General features: G+C 33.8%; 1 protein-coding gene across 1 annotated transcript in view; it reads left to right on the forward strand.

The window, feature by feature from the left end:
- Positions 1 to 26,918, forward strand: part of LRRIQ3 (leucine rich repeats and IQ motif containing 3) — a 167,897-nt gene that overhangs the window by 28,415 nt on the left and 112,564 nt on the right. Inside the window, exon 4 of the mRNA XM_001097148.5 lies at positions 15,374 to 15,507. Coding sequence (XP_001097148.4) covers positions 15,374 to 15,507 — 134 coding nt within the window. The remainder of the gene's footprint in view (positions 1 to 15,373; positions 15,508 to 26,918) is intronic.

A 26,918-nucleotide genomic window follows, 5' to 3' on the forward strand; every position in this document is an offset into this window, starting at 1 on the left:
ATGCACAAACACCAACATAATTATATAAGGACAATGAAGAATAAGGGAAACATTATGCCATAAAAGGAAGCTAAAGGAAACTAGTAAAGCTCTCTCTAGCAACCAAACCTAAAGAAATGGAAATCTGCAAACTGCCTGACAAATAATTCAAAATAATATTCTTAAAGAATCTTAGTGAACTACAAAAGAACATTGACAAATAACTAAATGAAATCAGAAAACCAATACATAAAAATGAGATGTTAAAGAAATAGAAACCATTAACCAACAAGAAATAGAAAACATTAACCAAAATGAAATTGTAGGCTGGGTGCGGTGGCTTATGCCTGTAATCCCAGCACTTTCAGAGGCTGAGGCAGGTGGATCACCTGAGGTCGGAAGTTGAAGACCAGCCTGGTCAACATGGCAAAACTCTGTCTCTACTAAAAATACAACAGCAAAAAAATAGCTAGCTGTGATGGCAGGTGCCTGTAATTCCAGCTACTTGGGAGGCTGAGGTAGGAGAATTGCTTGAACCTGGGAGTCAGAGGTTGCAGTGAGCTGAGATTGTGCCATCACAGGGCAGCCTGGGCAACAAGAGTGAAACTCCTGTCAAAAACAAAACAGGAAGGAAGGAAGGAAAGAAGGAAGGAAGGAAGGAAGGAAGGAAGGAGAGGGGGAAAGGAATTTTAGAGTTCAGTGTTATAATGAATTAACTGAAAAATTGAATAGAAAGTTTCAACAGTAGACTCAGTCAAGCAAAAGAATTAGTGAAATTAAAGATAGGTCATTTGAAGGTGTCCAGTCAGAGAGACGAAAAGAAAAGAAAATGAAAAAGTGTGAAGAAACTCTATGGGACCGATGAAACACCATCAAGTAAAACAATATACTGCATTATGGATATTTTACAAAATTAAGAGAGAGAGACAGAAAAGAAGGAAGAAAGTTTATAAAATAATGACTGAAAACTTCACAAATCTGGAAAAAGAAATGGATGCCTATATTTAGGAAGCCCAAAAATCTGCACATAGATAGAAATGAAAGAAATTTATATCAGGACACATCAGAAACCTTGTGGGCTGGAAGAAAATGAGATGGTATATTCGGAGTACTAAATAAACAACAACAACAGCAACAACAAAAAACAAAACCTGACACCAACCAAAAATACTCTGCCTAGCAAAATGCTTATTCAAAAAATAAAAGAGAGATAAAGACATTTACAGATAAAAAGTGAAGGAGTTCATCACCATTAGGCCTACCTTACAAGAAGTGCTAAAGGAAGTTTTTTGAATTGAAACAGAAATTATTATTTTTTTATTATTTATTTTTTGAACTGAAACAAAACATGTCTAAACAAAATTTGTTACTGAATATATAATATGAAAGCTATGATATCAATGACAAAACATGGGAGGGATCAGTAAGAGTGCAGAAATATACATGTGTTTGACATTAATTTATATCAGCTTAAAATAGGCTTTATTAAGAGGTTTGATACAAATCTAATGATAATAAGAAAGATAAAACCTATAATAGATACACAAAAGATAAAATAGCATCAAGCATAGCAGTATAAAAATTATCAGACTACGAAGAAAGACAGCAAGAGAAGAAAGAACAAGAGAACTACAGAACAGAAAACTATAAATTGGTAATCATTAGCCTTATTAATAATTATTTTAAGTGTAAATGGGTTAAACTCACCAGTTAAAAGATAAGGAGGGATTGAATGGATTTGTAAAACACCAAGACCCAACTATATGCTATTTGCAAGAGACTTTCCTTGGATGTAAATGCTCACATATTGGTGAAGGTAAAGAAGTGGAAGAACATATTTCTTGCAAATCATAACCAGAGGATACCTGAAGTGACTATATTTATTTAAAAAGTAGGCTTTAATTAAAAACTTACAAAAGTCAAAGGAGGTCATCACATAATGATAAAAGGGTTAATCCAACAAGAAGCTATAACAAGTATAAATATATTTGCACTCAACATCAAATTATGTAATATATGAAGCAACATTAGCAGTTATTAGGAGAAAACAGAAACACAATAATACAAGACTTTAATACCCCACTTTCAACAATTGCTAGATCATCCAGAAAGTAAATTGATAGGGAACAGCAGACTTGAATGATGCTGGAGGCCAAATATACCTAACAGACATGTAGACAGCATCCAGCAGTAATATAATATACATTCTTATCAAGCACACACAGAACATTCTTTAGAATAGATGACATGGTCACATGTAAGTATTAAGAAATTTAAAATGATTGAATTTATTCCAAGAATATCTTCTAAGCACAATGGAATAAAACTAGATATCGTTAACAAAAGGAAATTGGGAAAATTCACAAATGCAAGGAAATTAAACAACCATTGAGTCAAAAGAGAAATCAAAACAAATTATAAAACACTGATACTAGTGAAAATGAACTTACTAAAATTTGTGAAAACACAACCTACCAAAACGTACAGGATAAAGTAAAAGCAGTATGATAAGGGAAGTTTAATAGTGAAATCTATTTTTAACAAGAAAAAGCTATCTCAATCAACTGTACACCTGAAGGAACTAGAAAATTAACAAACTAAACCTAAAAGTGGCAGAAGTAAATAAATAAAGATCAGGGCAGAGATAAATGAAATACAGAATAGAAAAAAAAATCAACAGAACTCAGTTGTTTTTTTAAAAAGACAAGATAGAAAAACTCAGCAATAATAACACAGAAAAAAATAAGACAAATAAAATCAGAAATGAAAGAAGAGACATTACAATTAATGCCACAGATATAAAAAAAAGTTTTGAGACTCATTGGAAACATACTCCAACAAAGTGGTCAACTTAGAAGAAATAAATAAATTCCCAGAAACATACAATCTCCCAAGAACAAATCGAGAAAAAGTAGAATGGTTGAACATACCTATAACAAATAAGGAGGTTGATTAAGTAATCAAATTCCTCCCTAATGAGAAAAGCCCAGGGTCAGATGGCTTTATATATGAATTTTAAAGCATTAATACCAATTATTTTTAAATTTTACCCCCAAAAAAGAAGAGCAAACACTTTTAAACTCATAAGTCCAGCATTACACTGCTACCAAAGCCAGGGAAAAACAACACAAGAAAACGACAGGTCAATATCTGTGATGAACATGGATACTGCAATTTTCACCAATGTATTAGCAAACTGAATCCAACAGCACATTAAAAGGATCACACACTATGACTGAGAGAGATTTATCTCTGGGAGTCATGGATGGTTCAACCTATACATTTCAATCAATGTGATACACCACATTAACAGAATGAATAATAAAAATCACACAATTATCTCCATAGATGCAGAAACACATTTGACAAAAATTCAACACCTTTTATGTTTAAAAAAGCTGTCAACAATTATGTATAGAAAGAGTTTCCCTTAATGCAATATGAGGACTACATATAAAAACCCCACAGTTAACATCGTACTCGACAGTGAAAAACTTTTAAGTTTTTTTCTCTAAGATATGGAACAAGGTAAGGATGCCTCTATTCAACGTAGTGTTGGAAATCCAAGCCAAAGCAATTGGACTAAATAAATAAATAAATGCCATGCAAGTTAGGATGGAAGAAGTAAAATTATCTCTACTTGCAGGTGGCATGGTCTCATATGTTGAAAACCTTAAAACATGCTACAAGAATACTGTTAGAAGTAATAAATGAATTTAGTAAAGTTACAGGATTCAAAATTAACATACATAACTCAGTTACATTTTTATACGTTAATAATAAACAATCTGAAAAGGAAATTAAGAAAGCAATCCCATTTAAAATAGCACCAGAAAGAATAAAATATGTAGGAATAAACCTATCCAAGGAGGGGAAAACTTGTTCACTGAAAACTATAAAACACTAATGGAAAAACTAAAGTAGACATAAATAAATTGGAAGATATCCTGGGTTCATGGACTGAAAAAATTAGTATTGTTAAAATGTCTGTCCTACCCAAAGCAATGTATAGATTTGATCAATTCCTATCAAAGTAACTAAGTAATTTTTTACAGAAATGGAAAAAAAATCCTAAAATTAACAAGGCACCGCAAAAGATGCTGAATAGCCAAAACAATCTTAAGCAAAGCAAACAAACACAAACAAAAACCAAATAAAGCTGGAGGCATCACACTTACTGGTTTCAAAATATGTTACAAATCTGCAGTGATTAAAACAGTGTGGTACTGGCATACAAATAGACATATAGAACAATAGAACAGAATACAGAGCCTAGAAATAAACCCATGGATATATGTTCAACTAATTTTCAGCAAGGGTGCCAAGAATACACAATAGAGAAAAGATATTATCTTCAATAGGTGATACTAAGAAAACTGGATATCCATATCAAAAAGAATGAAATTGGACCTTTGTCTTATACTATACTCAAAAGGAATTAAAATCTTAAAGGTAAGATCTGAATCTATAAAACTTCTAGAAGAAAACGGAAAAACCTTCTTGACATCAGTCTTGGCAATGGTTTCTCCAATATCCCACTAAAAACACAATCAACAATAGCAAAAACAGTCAAGTAAGACTACATCAAAATAAAAAGGGGCTACACAGCAAGGAAAACAATCAACAGAGTGAAATGGCAACCTATAGACTAGGAGAAAATATTGGCAAATCATTCATTTAATGAGAGGTAAATTTCTAAATTATATAAAGAACCCTTATACCTTAATAGCAAAGACAAACAAAAAATAACCCAAATAAAGAACGGTTAACAGACTTGAATAGACATTTCTCCAAAGAATACATAAAAATGAATACATAAAAAGATATATGAAAAGATTACTAATCATCTGAGAAATGAAAATCAACGAATGAGGATATGCCACCCCATACTTCCTAGGATGACTATTATTAAAACACAACAAAGCAGCCTGTAATTCCAGTATTTTGGGAAGCTGAGGCAGAAGGATTACTTGAGGTCAGGAGTTCAAGACCAACCTGGACAACATAACAAGACCCTGTCTTTACAAAAAATTAAGAAATTAATCAGGTGTGGTGGTGTGCACTTATAGTCTCTATTTGGGAGGCTAAAGGTGAGAGGATTGCTTGAGTCCAGGAGTTTAAAGCTGCAGTGAGCTACAATTGTGCCAGTGGCGCACCAGCCTGGGTGACAGAGCAAGACCCTATCACTTAAAAAGAAAGAGTTGGAGAAATTGAAACCTTCGTACACTGTTGGTGGCAATGTAAAATGGCACAGCTATTATGAAAACATTATGGAGGTTTCTCAACAAAGTACAAATAGAACTATCATATGATCCAGAATTCCTACTTCTGGGTCTCTATAAAAAAAAAAAATTAAAATCAGGATCTTGAACAGTATTCTATGTTCATTGTAACATTATTCATAATGGCCAAGAGACAGAAACAACCTGCATGTTCATGGAGAGACGAATGCAGAAAGAAACTGTGTACATATACAATTGATTATTGTTTAGCCTTAAAAAAAGAAGGAAATCCTACCATTTGTGACACCATGGATGGACCTGAAAGATACTATGCAATGTGAAACAAGTCAGTCATGGAAGGACAAATACTGGATGATTTCTCCTAGGTGAAGCATCTAACATAGTCAAATTTACAGTAGTAGATAATCAAATCATGTTTACCAGGGGATAGAGAGGACACCATGGAGATATTGTTCAAGATTTACAAATACCCAGTTATACAAGATACTCATCCTGCAAATTGATGAGTTCCTGCAAATTGTGGTACAACATAGAGCCTAAAGCTTGCAATATGTATTGTAAACTTAAAAGTTTATTATGTGAGTAGATCTCATGTTAAGTGTTCTTACCACAAACAAACAAAGGAAAATAAAAGTGACACAAGAGAACCAAAAGAACTTTTAGAGGTGATGGATATGTTTATTACCTTGATTATGGACATAGTAACATAAGTAATACATATGTCCATACTCCCATTAATTATGTTTAGGCTTTTTGTGTATACAAATTATATGTCTGGAAAGCTAGGGAAAAAAAGCCTCACTATAGATAAGTCTAAATGTAATTACAAAAATGTTTAAGCAACCCATAGGAAATCAAGAGAAGAAAACAATGAAAGAATAAAACAGAGGAATCTAACAGAAAACAAACAATAAAATGGTAGTCTTAAGCATTAACCTGTCTGTAATTACATTAAAATTTACAGTAAATGATCTAATTATGCAAGGTATAAGAAAGAGACTGGCAAATTGGGCTTCAAAACATTATTCAGCTATGTGCTGTTAACCAGAAACTAGTTTCAAATTGAATGTTACAGGCAGATTGAAAATAAAATGATGGAAAGATACATATACAAAAATTAGTTAAAGAAAAGTAGGATTGAGTAGCTGTCTGAATATCTGATAAAGGAAATTTCAGCACAAAGAGAATTATCAGAGGTGGAGAGAGATACTATATAATGATAAAAGATTCAATCCACTAATAAGGCATAGCCATTCTAAATGGGGATGCATTAAACAATAAAGCAACAAAATATATGGACAGAAAACTGAAATGAGAAACAGACAAGTCTACAAATATAGTTGGAGATGTCAATACTTCTCTGTATAAACTAGACAGGAAATTAGAACAACTATACATAAAATTAGGATATATATAGAAAATCTGAGCATCCTATTAACCGATAGTATGTAATTGACATTTATATAACACCACCCAACAACAGCCAAATATACATTATTTCAAGTGTCCATGAAATACTGTATAGACTATAGCCTTAAATCAAATATCAACAACTATTCCTAAAACAAATCAATAAATTTAATAGAATTTAAATCATATAGGGTGTGCTATCTGATAACAGAAAGATAAGAGGAAAATCTCCAAATACTTGGAAACTATTACACATTTCTAATAAATCCATTAGTCAAGGAGGAAGTCTTTCATGTGTGTGTGTGTTTTTATTTTATGTTTTTAATTGTATAATTCAGTGGTTTTTTGTATATTTTATCATTTCAATAGGTTTTTGTGGAACAGGTGATGTTTGGTTACATGAATAAGTTCTTTAGTGGCAATTTCTGAGATTTTGGTGATCCCATCACCACAGCAATGTACACTATACCCAATGTGCAGTCTTTTATCCCTCACCTCCTCCCACCCCTTTCCCCAAGTCCCCAAAGTCCATTGTATCATTTTTTTAAAAAAATGTATGTGGAAGTTTAGAGTGTCGTATTTTTTAATTTTTATTTTTATTTAAGTTCTGGGGTACATGTGCAGGTTTGTTACATAGTTAAATATGTGCCATGGTGGGTTGCTGCACCTATCAACCTATCACCTTCTTATGCCTTTGAGTCCTCACAGTTTAGCTCCCACTGTGAGTGAGAACATACAATATTTGGTTTTCCATTCCTGAGTTACTTCACTTAGAATAATGGTCTCCAATTTTATCCAGGTTGCTGCAAATGCCATTATTTCATTCCTTTTTATGGCTGAGTTGTATTCCATGGTATATGTATACCACATTTTCTTTATCCTCTCGTTGATTGATGGGCATTTGGGCTGGTTCCATATTTTTGCAATTCCAAATTGTGCTGCTATAAACATCTGTGTGCAAGTGCAAGTATCTTTTTTGTATAAAGACTTCTTTGCCTCTGGGTAGATACCCAGAAGTGGGATTGCTGGATCGAATGGTAGATCTACTTTTAGCTACTTAAATAATCTCTACACTGTTTTCCATAGTGATTGTAATAGTTTACATTTTCACCAATAGTGTAAAAGTGTTCCCTTTTCACCACATCCACACCAGCATCTATTATTTTTTGATTTTTTTTATTATGGCTATTCTTGCAGGAATAAGGTGATATCACCTTGTGGTTTTGATTTGTGTTTTCCTGATAGTGACGTTAAGCATTTTTTTTCATATGTTTGTTGGCCATTTGTATATCTTCTTTCGAGCATTAAAAGAATAAATAAAAAGGTAAAAATTATATTATTTTTCTTTATTTGAAATAAACACTTATGGGATTGGTATGTTTTACACTTTTCAAATATGCTGAGAAAATGTGTGCCAAATTTGGATTTTTAAACAAAATTAACTGACATAATTGTACATATTTATGGCATTCATGGTATTTCAAAACATATAGTGTATAGTGATCCAATCAGCATAGTTAGCATATTCATCATCTCAAACATTGATCCTTTCTTTGTGTTGGGAACATTCACGATCTTCCTTCTGGCTATCTAAAACTATATAATATATTATTATTAACTATAGTCATTCTGCAGTAGTATAAACAGTAGAACCTATTCCTCCTATCTATATGTAATTTTCTATCCTTTGACAAATCTTTTTCTATCTCTTCCTTCCCTCTACCTTTCCCAGTCTCTAGTATCTTCTGTTCTACTTTTTACTTCTATGGTATCAAATATTCTTATGGAAAATATTCACAAATAAAATAGAAAAAGATAAACTTTATGGACAAGATAGTAGAACTAAAAACATGGAAGGTGGAAAGATAAAAATTATATAAGTACAATAGGCATTTAGAATGTCAAATTAATTGGGAAATTGTTTTGCATCATTTTATACAATGTGACTAGAATATAGTTTTAGAATTAATTTTTAAACTACTCTTACTGTCAACATGCAACACACTGTCATCCATATGAGTCATAATTATAAAAGTCCTTAATTTTCTTTTGAATGTGTCACTCTACTTCGTTCCAGGATTAGTAATAGCCCCTGTTTCATTTCAGACAAGTAGTATAGAATTTCTGTTATTCTACCAATCATTTCATTGATTGTTGATAGTTTTTTGCCTAAGTGTCTTTTGTTCTTTGCTAAGCCTTTACTATAATTCCTTTGATTGGATTGAAGACATTTGTAGTGATTATCTTTTATAGTTAATTTGATTTCATAATTTTATATTATATTAGTTTGGATAAATTAATTAGTACATTTCTCTCTTTAGATAAAATTTTGTAAGTATCAAATATAATAATGTATGTGGAAGTCCCTTATAAACCCAAAAACACTATATAATTTTAAGTATTGCTATAAAACTGTTGAAAGATAACATTGTTTGCATGCTTGAAACCTCACAACCACCCAGTGAGCTGTACCATTGTTATCTCCGTTTTACAAATGATGAAAACATGAGACAGTTAGGTTATTTACCCTATAACACACAGCTAGCAAGTGGTAGAACTAGGATTTAAACAAATGTCATTTTTCTTCAGAGCCATCACTTCTTTAATGGAGGAAATGCATTGTTATTATTATTATGTTTTAGAAAGAGCGTTCCTTCGTCTTCAGACACCAAATGGTTTATGGCATTTGTAAAATTTTGCAGGGTCTTTATTGCCACTTTTCAAGATCATTGTTTTATGTCATGAGAAAGCTTAAGTATTGTGTGGAGGTTACTTGTTCTCTGGAAGGGACACTCATACTACCCATAGCTGATGAATATTCTGTTTTTCTGTTTAATGAGAAGGAATTTTTCATGACTCAGTGAGAAGCAGGACTCTGATGTAAACTGCAATATGAGCTTAATGGTTCTCTACTGATGAGAACTGCTTCTGACCAGGGTTACTTGAGCCTAATCATCTAAATTCCCTCCTGTATTCTTCCTCCTTTTCCAACACTTCTACCCCCAGCCCCATGCCACCACTTATGCACTTTTAACGCTATTACTCTCAACCCCTTTAATCCTAAGCCACAGGTGGCATCATGAGCACAAATGTAATTAACAAAGAAACATACAGATTTGTGGAAATCACATCTATACTAGAAACTAGTAAAAGATAATATTCTTACAAAATATTATTAGCTCTGGATAATTTTAGACATAGCAAAGACTTTTTGTCAGATACAATGAAGGTGAGACTGCTATGGTCTAAATGTGGCCAGTCCAAAATTTGTATGCTAAAAATCTAATCTCCAATGTGATGTATTTGGAGGTAGAGACTTTTGGAGGTGATTAGATCATGAAGGTAGAACCCTCATAAATAGGATTCATGTTCTTTGTAAAGAGGCCCCAGAGAGATAGGTCCCCTTTCCATCACGTGAGGACATGGTGGGAAGGTATCATCTATTAACCAGGAAATGGGCCTTAATCCAACACTAAAACTTGTAGTAGCTTTATCTTGGACTTCCCAGCCTCCAGAACTGATAGAAATAAGTTTCTGTTGTTTATAAGCTACCCAGTCTGTATTTTGTTATAGCTACCCAGATGGACTAAGACATAACTGAATCAAAAGAAGAAACTAAGGCAGCCTGACTTTAAGCTATTCTTCCTGAAAAAAATTATAAAATCACAGGAACTAGAGGAAATTCTGCAAAACCCTCTATGTTTTCAGGGTGTTGATAGAACAAGTGACAGGATCCATTACTACAGAATAGGTTTTGTGGAGAGATTCAAGTACAGTCAGGGTTACAATAAATATCAAATGATATATGACAGGACTCATGTGAGACAGAACAGCTAGGAGCTTCAGAAAAGAACTTAGACTCAGCCACATAACTGAAATAGTTGATAACCTAAATAAAAAATTCAATATGAGAAAGCTGACCTTTGACAGAATGGCTTCACCAAACTGAGAATAAATACATAAAGTTATGAGGAAAAATGTAGACATTCATGTGATATTTGTGAATAAGAAGGAATTACGGTAGAGAAAATTAAAACAAATAAAGGAGAGGCAATAATCAAGGAAATAATGGATAAAACATCCTGAATCTGAGTACTGGGCAAAATTCTGTGAGCAAAGTACATAAATTTTCTTTAAAAATCTTTGAAGTTCAATTCTCTAATCACAGGAAAAAATGCAGAAGTATTTATATTTCTGATGAATTTTTTGAATGTAAGAAATCACTAGGCAAATAGAGGTGTTGGCATGAGTGTAGAGCCTGTGAGGCAGAGTGGAAAGCATTTGCAAAGGCACAGAGGTATTGATAGAGCTTGGCACATGCGAGTGACAACAAGTAGTTTCGTGTTCTTGGAGTTTAGAGGATATGTTTGGGCACATCAAATGATGCTGGAGATAAAAACGGGATTAAAATAGCAAAGGGTGTTATATGTAATACTAAGGAGACAGGACTTTATCTTGCAAGATCTTGGGGAAACATTTTAGGCATTTATATGACCTGATTTTTATTCTAGAAAAATCATCCTGTATTCTGTAATTTTGGAGTGGAGGGAAATTGAATATAGGGGAATTAGGAGTCTATTATAATAGTTTAGGTATAGTGTATAAGGAACAGATTGAAGAGCTATTTGATAGAATTTACTGATTTATTGAATGGAAAAGGGTGCGAGAGAAAGAGGAATATGGGTTTATTACTTGGTTGACAAGAATAGTTTTTGTGACTATACAGATAATACAATATTAGTGTGGATTGATTCAAGTTAGGAAGATAATTATTTATGGTTTTGACATGAAAGTAAGTAAATGGAATTGGAAGTTTATTTTATATGCCTGTAATTTAGGAAAGAATGTCTGACAGGAGATTACAGCTATGTGAATAATCTAGGTATGTGAGGCAGTAAGATATAGCAAGGAAGGTGATCACTTGAGAAGAGTTAGCCAAGAAAGATGAAAAAGAATGAAAATCTAAATTGAATCAAATGTTTAAATGTTTGCAGAAGAAAATAAACCAGCAAAACAGACTGAGAAAAGTTTAAAAGGGAGAAAAAGAGTGTGATGTCTTTGTATCCATGCAGACATCACAAAATAATTGAGCAAAATAATTGAGCTACAAGAATAAATTAATTGACATTGGTAAGTCAAGCTTGGGGACCAACAATGATGATTTCTTAGTATTTTAATAGTCAATTGATAATCAAATGCCAGTTATAGACAAGATAGCTCAGTTAGTCCAGATATGTAGGATGAAGAGTTGTTAAATTTGGCGAGCTTATATGGAGAAGATAGACCAATGATTGCATTAGAGTATACTTTGTCAGCTAAAAACATCAGGATTAATAAATAGAGACATTATTCAAAAAGCTGTTTGCAAGTGAGGGAAAGGAACTATTGCAATAGTCAGAGTGGGATTATTACAATATGGAGAATGTTCTGACTATAAGATCTGCAAAAGTCTCAAGGGTTAGGCAAAAGAGTTTCTCATTTATAAGGAGGAATAAAGAAGACTAAAAATAAGTGAATGTGGTGAAGTGGAATAAAGAAAAGTGGTATGGTCTAACCTTAGAGCACCGACTGTTTTACCCTGAGACAAACCTATTCTCAGGAGGGGTTGTTAAACGGAGACTGTGCTGGCTCGAGCTGATGGTGAGCCAAAGTTCAGGGGCCAAGGGGAAGGAAATAATCTTAACCAAAGTTTGGCTAACAAATATTTTGTTCCAATTGATCAGTAGGGACAAAACCTTTCAGCTAATTGTTAAAGAAGGGAAGAATGGAAATTTGGAAGGTCTGTGTCAGGCCTTGTTAGAGATAAACAAGAAAGACATCCAAGAGTATTATTCAAGTCAGTCATAAAGAACAGGGTGCTTCTTTTCAGTAAGCCATTTCCTGAAACAAAGGACTGGGGAGATTTCTTAACTTTCACTGTTTTCGAAGAACACAGGTGTCAGCTAAAACTCAACATTGTTGAGTGTGACAAATGAATTATTTCACAAGACACAGGATAATATTGTATAAAGACACTGAATGCAGATCAACATCAAGAAAGTCTTCTTGGGAGAAGGAACTGAGTCTCCCAAAGACTAAAATTGTGAGACAAATCATTGAGAAAGGCAATACAAGAAATACAGATGGCATTTGTAAAAAGCATTTAAGTTTGATTATCAGGTAATTCTATGTAGGATGAATGGAGATGAGATTAAGGAGCTAGGATGGGACTAGATCAAGAAGGACTTTGTGTGGCAAATCAAGAAATTTATAATTTGTCTTTCAGTGGTAAGCCAATGCAATATATTAATCCAGAATGCCATATGATAAGATTTGCATTTTGGAATGCTCAATCTAGCAATAGTGCATTTTATGGTTTGGAGGGAGTGGGGGAACAGAAATTAATGAAGATATAAGTTAGGAGAATTTTAGTGAGTTAGGGAAGTGATGATAAAGATATGGGAAAAGCAATGGCAGAAAATAGAAGACAAAGAGAGGTAAGACTGATATTTGGGATATTGAATGTACTGATTCTAGTAACATTTGCATGCAGGGAAGCATAAAAGAAAAGAGAACCTAGGACGGTTCCAGGGTTTCTGGTTTAGGCAACTGTGGCCAGCGGTACCATTTACTAAGGTAGAGTATATAAGAAAGCAGGTTGGGAAAGAAGATTCATATTTGGGAAAGTTGTATTTAGTTAGATATCAGTTTGACTATATTATTATGTAGCTCAGGAGAGAGGTCAGGCGTAAAGATAGAAATCTGAGAGTCTGTAGCACAAAGGTGAGTGTTGAAGCTATGAATTTAGAAGTGGTCATTTGGAGAATGCGTAGAGATTAAAAAGTGACATGGGGAAAGTTCTTTCAATGTAACAGTGAAGTGATAAACATGGTATGTATAGTTTTTTTGTTGTTTTTTTTTTAAGTGTAGAAGCAAACAAACTTTAGAGAAAAACTGAAAAGAGTGTAGTACAGAATCTAAGGCAAGTGTTTCAAGGAGGGAATGTCCAATGTTAACTCTAAAAAAATGCCCTTGGATGATAGGGATAGAAGCTGGTGGAATGAGATACAGAAAAAAAAAGAAAGTGGGAGAAAAAAATGTGGAATTCTGTTTCTAGATTTTGGGCTCTTCGTGAAAGTTAGATATAAAGGTTGGAGAATTGGGATTTAAGGATAGGTAAAGTTATACTTATAAGTGAATGGATAGTGCTAGCAGAGGGAGAGTCTTAGAAAATAAATGTTAGACTCATAACAGTGACAGAGTGCCAATCTTCAACAAATAGAGTGATACTTCTTGTTTTAAGTTTGAGTAGAAGGCACTTCTACTCAGTAAAGATAGGAATATAGTTAAATTTACAGAGAATGGAGTTAATTGATGGAGTTCAAACTTGATGGCTCTAGTTCTCTGTGAAAAAAGAAGCAGAGTATTTAGGAAGCTCCAGGGAATGGACTGGAAGAGTATTAAATAGTGTCAAAGGTTTTCAGTAGCTAATGTTAGGAATGGAATCAAGACAGAGACAAGGAAAGAAGTTTCTAATTAGCAATGAGTGTTTGCAAGTATAAATCAGAAGTAGCACTAATCCGCAAGGTGTTGTGATTTTTTTTTTTTTTTTGGTTTCCTGTATACTTTATTATTGAGTGTATATGCGGAAAAGGTGTATGTTCTAAGTGTAATAGGGCTGATAATCTTCAGAAGAGGTGCTTCATAAAGAATGCAATTGCCAGTATTTTTAATGTATTATCTTATATTCAAAACATAAATAGTGACCTTATTTCTAACCAGTCAAGTTGTCAATGAAATATACTGAGCCTACGATCTCAAATCTAAAAGTTTTCAGGAAAGGAGATCTTTCTCATAGGCAATATAGGATATTTTCCAAGATAATTTGCTGCGTTCCAATAAAAGTGTCCAACGTTCTAATTAAGCTACAACAAAATTTTTAACTAGTATAAATTATTTTATGAATCAAAGTATATCAATTTTCTTTATGGGGACTGACAGAGTATTTGCAGTTTCATTGAACACCTGTTCATGTCACTACCATTTAGAGAGCAGAATGATTATGGTTAAAGTTTTATACATATATATCAGATTGGGAAAATAATCTTTGATAGAAAAAGTTATCACCAAGAATCTTACATTTTGTGTAGAGAATTGAAATTATTTGATGCTACTAATTATTGTTCTTTTACTCTAATAACAGAAATGTATTAATTATTTTTATTAATCAGTTTCATTGCTATAAAGAAATACCTGAGGCTGGGTAATTTATAAAGAAAAGAGGTTTATTTTGGCTCATGGTTCTATAGGGTATATAGGAAGTATGGTGCTGGCATCTGCTTCCAGTGAGGGCCTCAGGAAGCTTAGAATCATGGTGGAAGGTGAATGGGAGGCAGACAAGACATATGGTGAGAGAGGGAGCAGGAGACAGAAGGAGTGGTCCCACAACCAGATCTCATGTGAACTGTATGAGCAAGAAGTCACTCATCATCAAAGGGATGACAATAAGCCATTCAGGAAGGAATGGCCCCCATGATCCAATACCTCCCACAAACCCCTATCTCTACCATTGGGGATTACATTCCAACATAAGATTTGGAGGGGACAAGCATCCAACGATATCATAATTTAACTATAATGCCTATAAGACCTTGTGAACAGTTTATTAGTTTATGTATACCAATAGATTACCAAGTTTAAAATATCTTTTGGAAATACCTTCATGAAAGATAAAAATTATTAATTATATTTTCTTTATACAGGGAACAACCTATGAAGAGGAAATTAATAATATTCAATATATTACTTCAAAAATTAATGCAATTCTGGCTCATAATTCACCAGTTTTGATTGTTCAAAGATGGATACGTGGTTTCTTAGTTAGAAAAAATTTGAGGTATGTTTTGTTTTCTTTACCATTTTAATATTGAAATAAGAAGGTGAAGAAATAAGTGATCAAAAGTCAATTCTCCAATAATTTGCATTTTTGTATTCTCTATCATCAAAATGGTATAGTCTGTTTAACCTAACTTTAAGAAAAATACCACAGACTCTCTAGTAATATAATATTTAGAATAATCGACATTTGATATTTTATTTTTCTTTTCAATTTACCATATAAATACAAATGTAAGCCATGGATTATATAATGGGATACAATAGAAATATAAAACATGGAACATATATGGAAGATTTTATATTTTGTTTAGATACAAATACAAATTTGCTGAGACATCTGCTACCACATCAATCTATATTGTCCTTTATTTAGTTATCTTTTCCTTTTTTCTTGTTCCTTGCATTCCTTTTCAGTAGCTAAGCTTTACAAATAAAAGAAAACCTTTTTTTTTTTTTTTTTTGCTAGAATTTCTTAACATTGTACTTGCAGAGATAAGATAGGATACTCTTGTCATCAATTTATAGTATTGGTCATACCAAATGCCAAACATGTGAAAAACTAAATGGAAATTTTCATATAGCTTATTCTAAATGTTAAAATTCAGAACATAGAAATGAAATTTGGTCCTGAAATATAGATAGGATTAACATAGAACTGGAATAAGAAAATGGACATTTGTTGGTAAAGCAAGATTAGGAAGTTTCACTGAAATGAGATTCAACATTCTGTGGTAAGATAGACACAATGAGACACAATGTCCTCCAGCATAAACCAATATATGCTAAATCATAGGTGGCAATAGTCTTGATAAAGAGAAACAAGTATGAGGAAAGAATAGCAAAACTGACCATAAATACAGTGCCTCTGACTTCTGAGGAAGTGGTTCCACATAATTTTCACACTGAGGTCAAAATATGAGAGAACATAATTTCACATTGGAGACAAGTCAAATTGTCTGAGTAAAGGAGGTGCAAAAGAATCAATCAGGCAGTTGCTGAAAATACCTATTTAAAATATTAATTCTGTCTTTATTTTGCATTTGAATTTAATGTGCTCTTTATATTAAATACAGATCTAATTAAAGGATATTGTTTTTGGTTTATACCCCAGGGACTTTTTTCTCTGGTAGAATGAAAGTTCTCACTGACGCTCATGTAACATGAGATAAAAACTTTGTTTATGGGAAGAATCTTTAAAAACTAAGCACGTATGAATAGAATTTGAGAGTTTTGCAGGAAGAGATTTCAATAATAATATATGACAGGGTTCAAGACAAACTGATTTGTATTTTCTCCCTCTTTAAAGCTCTGTTCTATTAGGCACATTACTTGCCTACACTGGGCTTGAATTTCTTTATCTGTAAAACTGTAAAGAACAGGGGCTAGTAACAGTACTTATTTCTATTTTTTGTGGGAATTGAGATGATCAATATAATGCTCTTAGCACCTAGCAAAAGTGGATATTACATTCTTATTAGCTATTAATTTTTTATTTTTTATTTTTTGAGATGGATTCTCACTCTGCCTCCCAGTCTGGAGTGCAGTAGCACGATCTCGGCTCACTGCAAGCTCCGCCTCCTGGGTTTACGCCATTCTCCTGCCTCAGCCTCCCAAGTAGCTGGGACTACAGGCACCCACCACCATGCCCGGCTAATTTTTTGTATTTTTTTTTTTTTTTTTTTGAGACGGAGTCTCGCTGTGTCTCCCAGACTGGAGTGCAGTGGCGCGATCTCGGCTCACTGCAAGCTCCGCCTCCTGGGTTCACGCCATTCTCCTGCCTCAGCCTCCCGAGTAGCTGGGACTACAGGCGCCCGCCACCACGCCCGGCTAATTTTTTGTATTTTTAGTAGAGACGTGGTTTCACCGTGTTAGCCCGGATGGTCTCGATGTCCTGACCTCGTGATCCACCCGCCTCAGCCTCCCAAAGTACTGGGATTACAGGCGTGAGCCACCACGCCTGGCCTTAAAAATTTATTTATTATTGTTGTTGTTATATTTAGTGCTCTCTGTGTTGTTTGGTACCATGGGAAATTTCTCTTGGATTTCTTGCTCCCTTCCAGCATACACAGAGTAATCTTTCAAAAATACAAATTTAATCATTTTATTCACCAACTTAAAGTCCTCCAGTGGCTTTCAATTTGTTTAGGACAAATGTTTGGAATATTGCCTCTTTGATGTGTTTCACATACTTTTACTCACATCACAAGCTCTTACCATACTTTATTATAGTCATCTCTATAATTAACTTTATCTCCATATGTACAATACGCTGTATGAGACTGTATCTCTGTTTTCCACTCTGTATCTTTAACATGTAACAGAATGCCTGACACATGTTAGGTGCTCAAAATATTTTCTGAATTGATTAATACATCAATAAATGGAGAGACAGTGGGAGCTGAAATCAGATCTGGATTCATTCATGGAAAGGTGAAAGCCTTAAGAATTAGGAAATATGAAGAGCTCCCCTCAGAGGCAACTATAGATTCCCACAACCTAGTGTCCGAGTGATTAGTCCTTTTGTGTGTCTATTTATAGGCATGAGAAATGTCTCCCCAGACCCAAATATTTTATACTTTGAAATTTTCAAATAAAAGTACTTGAAATATGTATGGCCAAAATTTATAAAATTATTATGATTAATGCTATTATCTTTTAGAGTGGTAGTATTTCTAGTGTGGGTGATTGCATATAAGGAAAGTATACTTTTATTCTTAGAATGAAATGTGATTAGATTGATAGCCTCCTAAACCTACGTAAAGGCAGCTATATTGAGATCATAGGGAGGATTATTGGTTGCGTTGATGGGTTGTAAAAAAGGAAAAAGAATGGAAAAGAATATAGGAAACAAACATTTATTGAATGTGCAATATATGTAAAGCACCATATTAGGTACATTAATCCATTTTATTATTTAATAAAACAGAGCTTTTGAGTCTTTCTGTATTTTCTGTTTTACAGATGAAACATTGAGAGTTTAAACTTGGTGGGGAAGCTAATATATGAATCAATATCAAACAGCTATTTTGTGTTGGGCATTTGTGGTCAGTTATGAAAAGATGAAACTGCATGTAAATACATATCAGATTCTGGTGTTTAACATTTTCCAAATTCCATGCTCCTTTTACTTTTCTAACAACACTGCTGAAGTCAGCGTTTCCAAACAGCTCTAGTTCTTTCAGTAAGGAATGGTATTTGGAAACTAAGATATAGAAACTAGATGTATTCATTGCTATTGGGGTATCATTATTTTAGCCTATTTCAGCGGGCAGAATATGGATTATTCTTTCCATCATAAATTCATGTTAACACCTCAAATGTTAATCCAACACAGAGGGTTCTTCACTGCTTTCATTCAACATTATACTTCCCTTCGAATTGTGGTTGCCAACATTATTAATTTTACTCATTAGCTTAATCCTACAATATACAAAAAAGAGTTTCAAAATCACTATTACATACAACTATCGACAACGTATTTAATACAATTCAAGATTTGTTGCACGATTTTAAAAATCATTATTAGACTGGAGATATGTTTTCAAAATACTTTGTTGAATAGTTATTCATATTTATTTATAGTGATAGTACTTTTTCTACTGATTTTCTTTTTAATTTTAAAAATATTTCTTATTTTAGTCTATTTCACTTAGGAAATTTTTTGTTGTTTTCATTTATAATTATAATCCTTCTGGTTTAGTCTTTACATATAAAATGAGTTTTTAAATACTGATTTTTTTCTGATTTCTATCACTGCATTTCTACATTTGCTCTTATATGTCATATAATTTTCTTGCTATCTTTTTGTTCATTTTGAAATAATAGGTTGTAATTTTATTTTTTTTTTTTTTATTTATTTTTTTTTTTTGAGACGGAGTCTCGCTCTGTCGCCCGGGCTGGAGTGCAGTGGCCGGATCTCAGCTCACTGCAAGCTCCGCCTCCCGGGTTCACGCCATTCTCCTGCCTCAGCCTCCCAAGTAACTGGGATTACAGGTGCCCGCCATCTCGCCCGGCTAGTTTTTTGTATTTTTTAGTAGAGACGGGGTTTCACCCTGTTAGCCAGGATGGTCTCGATCTCCTGACCTCATGATCCACCCGTCTCGGCCTCCCAAAGTGCTGGGATTACAGGCTTGAGCCACCGCGCCCGGCCTTTTATTTTTATTTTTTATAAGCTTCACTTTCTGGCCTGCTTTCATTGTCTACGATGATGTTGTTATGCTCTTTATTTTCTTTTTATTATTATTCTGTAAAGGATGAGATAGTGTTTTTTCTGCATTGCTGGTTCTATAAAATTAGTTTTTCTGAACTTTAAGAAGAAGCTTTTCTTTTTTCAGGATTTAAAACTACTCCTATTGTGTTTGTGTAGTATCCACAATATCATGGTTCTCTTTATGGTATCTCTGGCTCTGGTTCCTATGACTTCCTTGTTAATGTGGATATTTTTCTGTCTCTTTTCACTATTTTTCTCTGCTAATCAATTAGGATTCTATTCCCAGGAAATTCTCCTCACTTTGGGCTTGTTTGACCTGTAAGAGAGTTTTGGCTGGTTAGTTTTGGGGGTGTAGAGTCCCAGAATGCTTCAGATCCTTTAGATCTTACCATAGATTTTTCGATTTATTGTATTCACACACTAACGCCCATCCCCCCACTCCGAATTTAGCTCCTGTTCTTACTATTTGTTTTGTTTCTTCCATCAAATGCCTCATTACTTTCATCTGTTTCCTCCTGAATAATTGCTAACACAGCAGTGGGCTTACAGTTGTCAATGCTTTTTCCCCATTCATTCACATTTTGGATTTCCTGAGGATACTTTGTCACATGGTACTGTTGTAGAAATTCAAAAATTTTGCCTTCTAGTTGTTATGTCTGTTTTTATGAAAGAATCTGGAGAAATTAGAAAACTATGTCATTGCCATAACTATTATCCCACAGTACCTTTAAAAAGTAGTGTTTACATGTTAAAAGCATTATTCAGGCTGAGGAGGGCGGATCACGAGGTCAAGAGATCCAGAGAATTCTGGCCAAAATGGTGAAACCCCTCTCTACTAAAAATACAAAAATTAGCTGAGCGTGGTGGTGCACACCTGTAGTCCCAGCTAATTGGGAGGCTGACTCCATCTCAAAAAAAAAAAAAAAAAAAAAAAAAAAAGAAAGAAAAGAAAAAAAAAAGCATCATTCAATAACTATGTCTGACAAACTAAATTTCTGTGATGTTCACATTTTAGGTGATTTTTATTAAATAAATATTTATTTCTTAAAACATATAAGGTGGGGATAAATGAAATATCCTCTAGTTATATCATCAGAGGTATGATTAGGGGAACTTGGATATTTAAGTATCACAAGAGTAAATTCAAGGCAATTCAAATGGTTGACCTCAAATTGTTGAATATTTTCTATATGTAAAATAGACAAAAAAATCAGGTATAGTGAGTGAAAGTTTTAGAAAGACAAATTTCAGCTTATTTTCCAAGAAAAATGTTTAACTCTGATTGTCTGATTGTATGGTTGCAAATTTCTTTTTGCAGGTAGTGTTAATGTAGGAACCATCTAAATGCTAGGGCTGTAATAAACTAGGTTTTAGCAGAAGCGAGAGTTTACTATATGAAAAGTCTAAGATACTTAGACTGCATTTTCTAGTAAATATGATTAAAATACATTAATATACGTATTGGAAAATAATAGCAAAATAGTACGTTATCTTATCCAATGAGGAGCAAGAGAAGGAGGCACATAATCATCACTATATATGACAATTTCCTGAAAGCTTTAGTAAATTTGATAATTAAAAGAAGAAGAAATAATGTATTTGTATGTTTACTTATTCAATTCAGTTCTATGTAAGAGGGATCCCCAATACCTTGGCTTTAACTCGGCAGAAGTTTTGTTTTTTGTTTTTTTTGTTGTTGTTGTTGTTGAGACAGAGTCTCGCTTTCTCGCCCAGGCTGGAGTGCAGTGGCCAGATCTCAGCTCACTGCAAGCTCTGCCTCCCGGGTTTACGCCATTCTCCTGCCTCAGCCTCCTGAGTAGCTGGGACTACAGGTGCCCGCCACCTCGCCCGGCTAGTTTTTTGTATTTTTTAGTAGAGACGGGGTTTCACCGGGTTAGCCAGGATGGTCTCGATCTCCTGGCCTCATGATCTGCCCGTCTCGGCCTCCCAGAGTGCTGGGATTACAGGCTTGAGCCACCGCGCCCGGCCTAGAAGTTTTGTTTTTAATGTGAGAAGAGTCTGTAGTTCAGGAAGTCCAGGCCTGTGACAAAAGGCCAAAATCAAGGCACAAAATCAAGGACCCAATCTTCCTCTAACTTTTCAATCTACCTTTCTAATTTGTGTGTTTTATATTCAAGGTCATTTATGCTCAGAATGGCTGCCAGAGTTCCAATCTTTACATCTGATTGTATGCTGGAAGACGGGCAATACTGAGTGGCAGAAAGGGGCACATCTCCCCGTTATAACAGCAATTTTAATCACCCTTATTGGATTTACTGCATTTCCCTTTTCCTGCATTTCCTTGGCCAGAATTCCCCTTTCCTACATTTCCTTGGCTAGAATTTAGTTATATGGGTACACTGGCAGCTAAGAAATAGGGTCTTTTATCTGATCTCTTTGTCATCTGTATGAAATTTGGCTACTGTTACTAAGTATTAAAAAGAGAATTAGAATTGAGTGGTGTCAGGCAGTTTCTGCCACAGAATATTTGAAAGCAAAAGACAAAATAATAATTATTGCCTAGCTGCTACAAATGCATGTATGAACAAAGGAGAAAGGCTAGCATATCAAGAATCTAAGCATCTGTCCCATGAAGATAGAAAAATAGCAGAAGTTATACCCAAACAGAGTAAAGGGGAATGAGAAAAGTAGTATCAGAAATTAATGAAATGGAACACAAATATACAATAAGCATGAGAAAATGCACAAGAAAATAATAATATATTTAAGAGTTCATTATTTATGGAGAGAAATTGGTAGTACTCCAGCAAGACTGATAAAGCAAAGAGAAAGTAAAAATATAAATTACCAACATAAAGAATTTAAAAAGGCCCATTGCTATAAGTCTACACATATTAAAGTGAATAAAGAACTTTATACCAAAAATTACAATTTTTTATGTGATATGAAAAAATTCTGTGAAGAAACACAATTTTCAAACTGACAAAGGAAGAAATAAAAATACTAAATAGTTGTACATATGTTAAAAAGTTGAACACATTCTTGAAATTCTTTTCACAAAGAGACATTGAGCCTGGATGAATTTACTGATGAATGGTTCTATACATGTAAGGAAAATATAATGCCATCTTACATAAATTTCCCAGAGAGTAAAGGAAAACACTTTACATATTATTTTGAGAGATCAACAAAACCTTAATACTAAAATCTTACAAAGACTTTACAAGAAAGAACATTTCAGGTCAGTATCATGAATACAAATGTAAAAATCATGAATACAATATTAGAAAATTAGATCCAATTATACAGAAAAAATAATAATACCTTATAACCAATTTAAGTTTATTCCAGGAATACAAGGTTAGTTTAACATTAGAAAATCACTTATATTAACAGAATAAAAGAGGAAAATAACACCATGGGCATTCCTCACTTTTGCCCCGAACCATGTTGATGAAAATGTGTGCCTATTTATTATAAGCCAGTTGTGTCCTCACTTCACATGGTTTCAAGGTAACTAAGATTTGATCTTATTTGATCTCATCTCACATGTGGTAGGTATAATTCCTAGGTAACCCACATGGCTTTTGTTCCCTGGTGTTACTCACATGATCATGTTATGTTGCAGGACAAATTATATTATGCTAATTATGGTCAAATAAATTATGCTGAGACTACTCCACTACACCTACCAGATTCAAAGTCAAAGCACCCTATCCAACCAACACTATAGATACATCTATAACAAAAAATACTTCCCTACAAAAAATTAGAAGAAGCAACTGTTAACACCAGATGTCCAGATGTCAATGTAAAGACACAAGAAACATGAAAAAGCAGGAAACATAATGCCTCCAAAGAAACACAATAATTCTTTATAAACAGATTCCAAAGGAAAAAAATGTATTTGAAATGCCTGAAGATTTTTTTTCATGATTTTAAAGGAACTCAGTGAGATATAAAAGAACACGGTTAAGCAATACAAAGAAATCAGAAAAGCAATTCATGAATTCTTGAATGAGAAATTAAAGTGACCAAATTCTCACATTTTGAAAGACTCAGAAGAAGAAGAGATGGACAAAGATGTAGAAAACCTATTTAATGAAATAATAGCTGAAAACATCTTAAGTCTTGCAAAACATATAGGCCCACATACAGAAAGCTTAAAAGTCCTCAAAAAGATTCAACGCCAAAAGGTCTTCTCAATGGCACAGTATAGTTAAACTGACAAAAGACAAAAGCAGAGAGAATTCTAGAGACAGCAAGAGAAAGGCATCAAGTCACATATAAGGAAATCCCCCTCAGACTAACAGTTAAAACTGTATCCAAAACATGTTTTTATCAATAATGCATGCCTTTTAAATAAAATAAACTTTCACTTTATTTTATGGACATTGTGTTAATATTGGAAAGCTCTCCTGAAATGATTAGCATTTTGACATAAAATCATTATTCTCTACTATAATTGTCAGGGTAGCAACCTGTGTTATCAAATATCAAATTAATTGGGTTTGAAAAATACCTTAAAATGTTTTATTTATCATGAGTTAGAATCTTTCATGGTTGATCAGAGAAAAATAGTAGATAAAAAGAGAAAAATTTATTTATTTCATATGGAGTTTTTTTATAATTTTCTTGCTGCCTGTATAATGATCAGCATAGAAAATTGTAGAGATTAAGTGTACTGGCCGGAGGCAGTGGCTCACGCCTGTAATCCTAGCACTTTGGGAGGCCAAGGTGGGTGGATCACAAGGTCGGGAGATCGAGACCATCCTGACTTACACAGTGAAACCCCGTCTCTACTAAAAATACAAAAATTAGCCGGGCATGGTGGCGGGCGCCTGTAGTCCCAGCTACCCGGGATGCTGAGGCAGGAGAATGGCAGGAACCCGGGAGGCGGAGCTTACAGTGAGCCGAGATCCTGCCACTCACTCCAGCCTGGGTGACAGAACAAGACTGCGTCTCAAAAAAAAAAAAAAAAAAAAAAAAAGAGATTAAGTGTACCAAATTAAATTTGCTTTTGAATTTTTATTGTTCATAGGCAATTCTTTTCTTTTGATACAGAGTCTTACCTGTAGTCCAGGAAGGAGTGCAATGGCATTATCTAAGCTCACGGCAACCTCCACCTTCCTGGGCTCAAGTGATTCTTCCACCTCAGCCTCCTGAGTGGCTGGGACCACAGGCACACATTGCCATGCCTGGCTCATATTTGTATTTTTTGTAGAGATGGAGTATTTTTTGTAGAGATGGAGTTTCGCAATGTTGCCCAGTTTGGCCTCCAACTCCTGGGCTCAAGCAATCTGCCTGCCCTGTCCTCCTAAAGTGCTGAGATTACAAGTGTGAGCCGCCTCAGCTGACCAATTATAGGGAATTCTTATAAAGACTATTTTATTTATTATAAAACAATATTAACTATTTAGGTCTAATCAACTATCCTACTTACTGTGAAGCTTTTGGTGTTATTCAAAGTTGACAGTGGATTAGAATCATCAGATAATGTATTCAAGTTCTGGCTTGGCATTGTGTGCCAGACATTTTATGTAATTTACCTGATTTGATCCTATAAACAATCCCAGATAACTTGCCTGAGGTTTCAAAACTTGTAAGTTATAGACACAGGACTCAGGCCCATATTTCATGGATCATAACCAAATAAAATAAAATAAAATAATTTGTATTATTCTGCTAGCACTTGCTAGATCTTGGGAAAATATTATTTCTTAATAAAATTTTCATAGCAAAGTTATGAAATTATATACAAATGTGCACTATCTGCCTTATAGGCATGATATAATTATTAATTTTTATCGATCAGTTCATTCTACAAGTATTTAGTGAATGCTTCATTCTACAAGTATTTATTGAGTGCCTACCATAGGTTAGGCCCTTTCTAGGTCCTGAAGATACAACAGTGGACAAAACATTTAAATTCACTGCCTTTGTGGTGGCGTTTATATTTTAATAGAATTATTATTTTCACATATATAGGGGCATATAATGGGACATATATAATGGTATGCTAACATTGTATATGATTTTACATTATAAATAACATAATTATTTTATTCCTAATAGATTATTTTTGCTGAAATACAGTCATGCACTGCTTAATGACAAGGTTACCTTCTAAGAAATGTGTTGTTAGGTGATTTTGTCATTGTGTGAATACCATAGAGAGTACTTAGACAAACTTAGGTTGTAGAGTCTACGACATACCTGGGTTATGTGGTATAGCCTAGGTGGTGTAGCCTATTTGTAGCCTAGGCCACAAATCTGTATAGAATGTTACTATATTAAATTTTGTAGGCAATTGTGACCTAATGATAAGTATTTGTATATCTAAATATAGAAAAGAGAGGAAAATATGGTAATATAATTTCATGGGGACCACCAGTGTATATTCAGTTTGTCATTGACTGGAACATCATTATATGGCATATAACTATATACTTTGTAGGAAGTTTTAAATGTACGTTTGTCTTTATTAAGTCATTTGATCCTCACAGCAGTTCTGTGAGATAAATATTACTTTATAGATATGATAGAGAAAATTGAGGATTTATTTTTGAAAGTAGATAAAAAGAAGAGAAAATACTACATTTAAATACTTAATACAAATATAATTAAGAAAAAACTAAGTAATTCATTATATTTTAGTGGTGGAATATTTTACAAAACTCTTTCCAAATTTAGATTGTAGGCCTAGTATACTTGTGCTGTCTTTCTGATTACGTGGTTGATGAATAGCTAATGAGTTATTTCTTTCATAATTGATTAAAGCAAGTAATTTTTTAAATCTTTCTCACCTAAAAGTTTAGAAGATTAGATTATGTAGTATCTGGAGTTCTTACTTGCAAACAGCAGAAACTAACTGTAAATGACTTAGACAACAATAGAATTGGTTAGAGGCTTATTCAGGAAGCTCACCAAAAATTCAGGAAGACACAGTAACTAGCCTTGGAAAATGAACAGCAGCAAGAAGCATGGCAGAGGCAACTCCAGACAGCGTTCCTAATTTTCTGTTATTATTGGCTACTTGTCTCCCCATTATTCTGTTGCAGCTGTCATGAGTGCCCTTTTGCTGTCCTTGTGCTTTTGGATTGTCCCTAAAAAGTAAAAATCCAGGGAGAAAGCACCGAATTGGTTAAGCTAAGTCATATGACTGTTGCCTTAGCTGTTAGGAAAATGGAAAATGGGATTTGTTTTCTGAAGTCATTCATACGCTAGTGATAACAACA

The sequence above is a fragment of the Macaca mulatta genome, chromosome 1 (assembly GCF_049350105.2).
Source record: "Macaca mulatta isolate MMU2019108-1 chromosome 1, T2T-MMU8v2.0, whole genome shotgun sequence".
Taxonomy (NCBI): Eukaryota; Metazoa; Chordata; class Mammalia; order Primates; family Cercopithecidae; genus Macaca; species Macaca mulatta.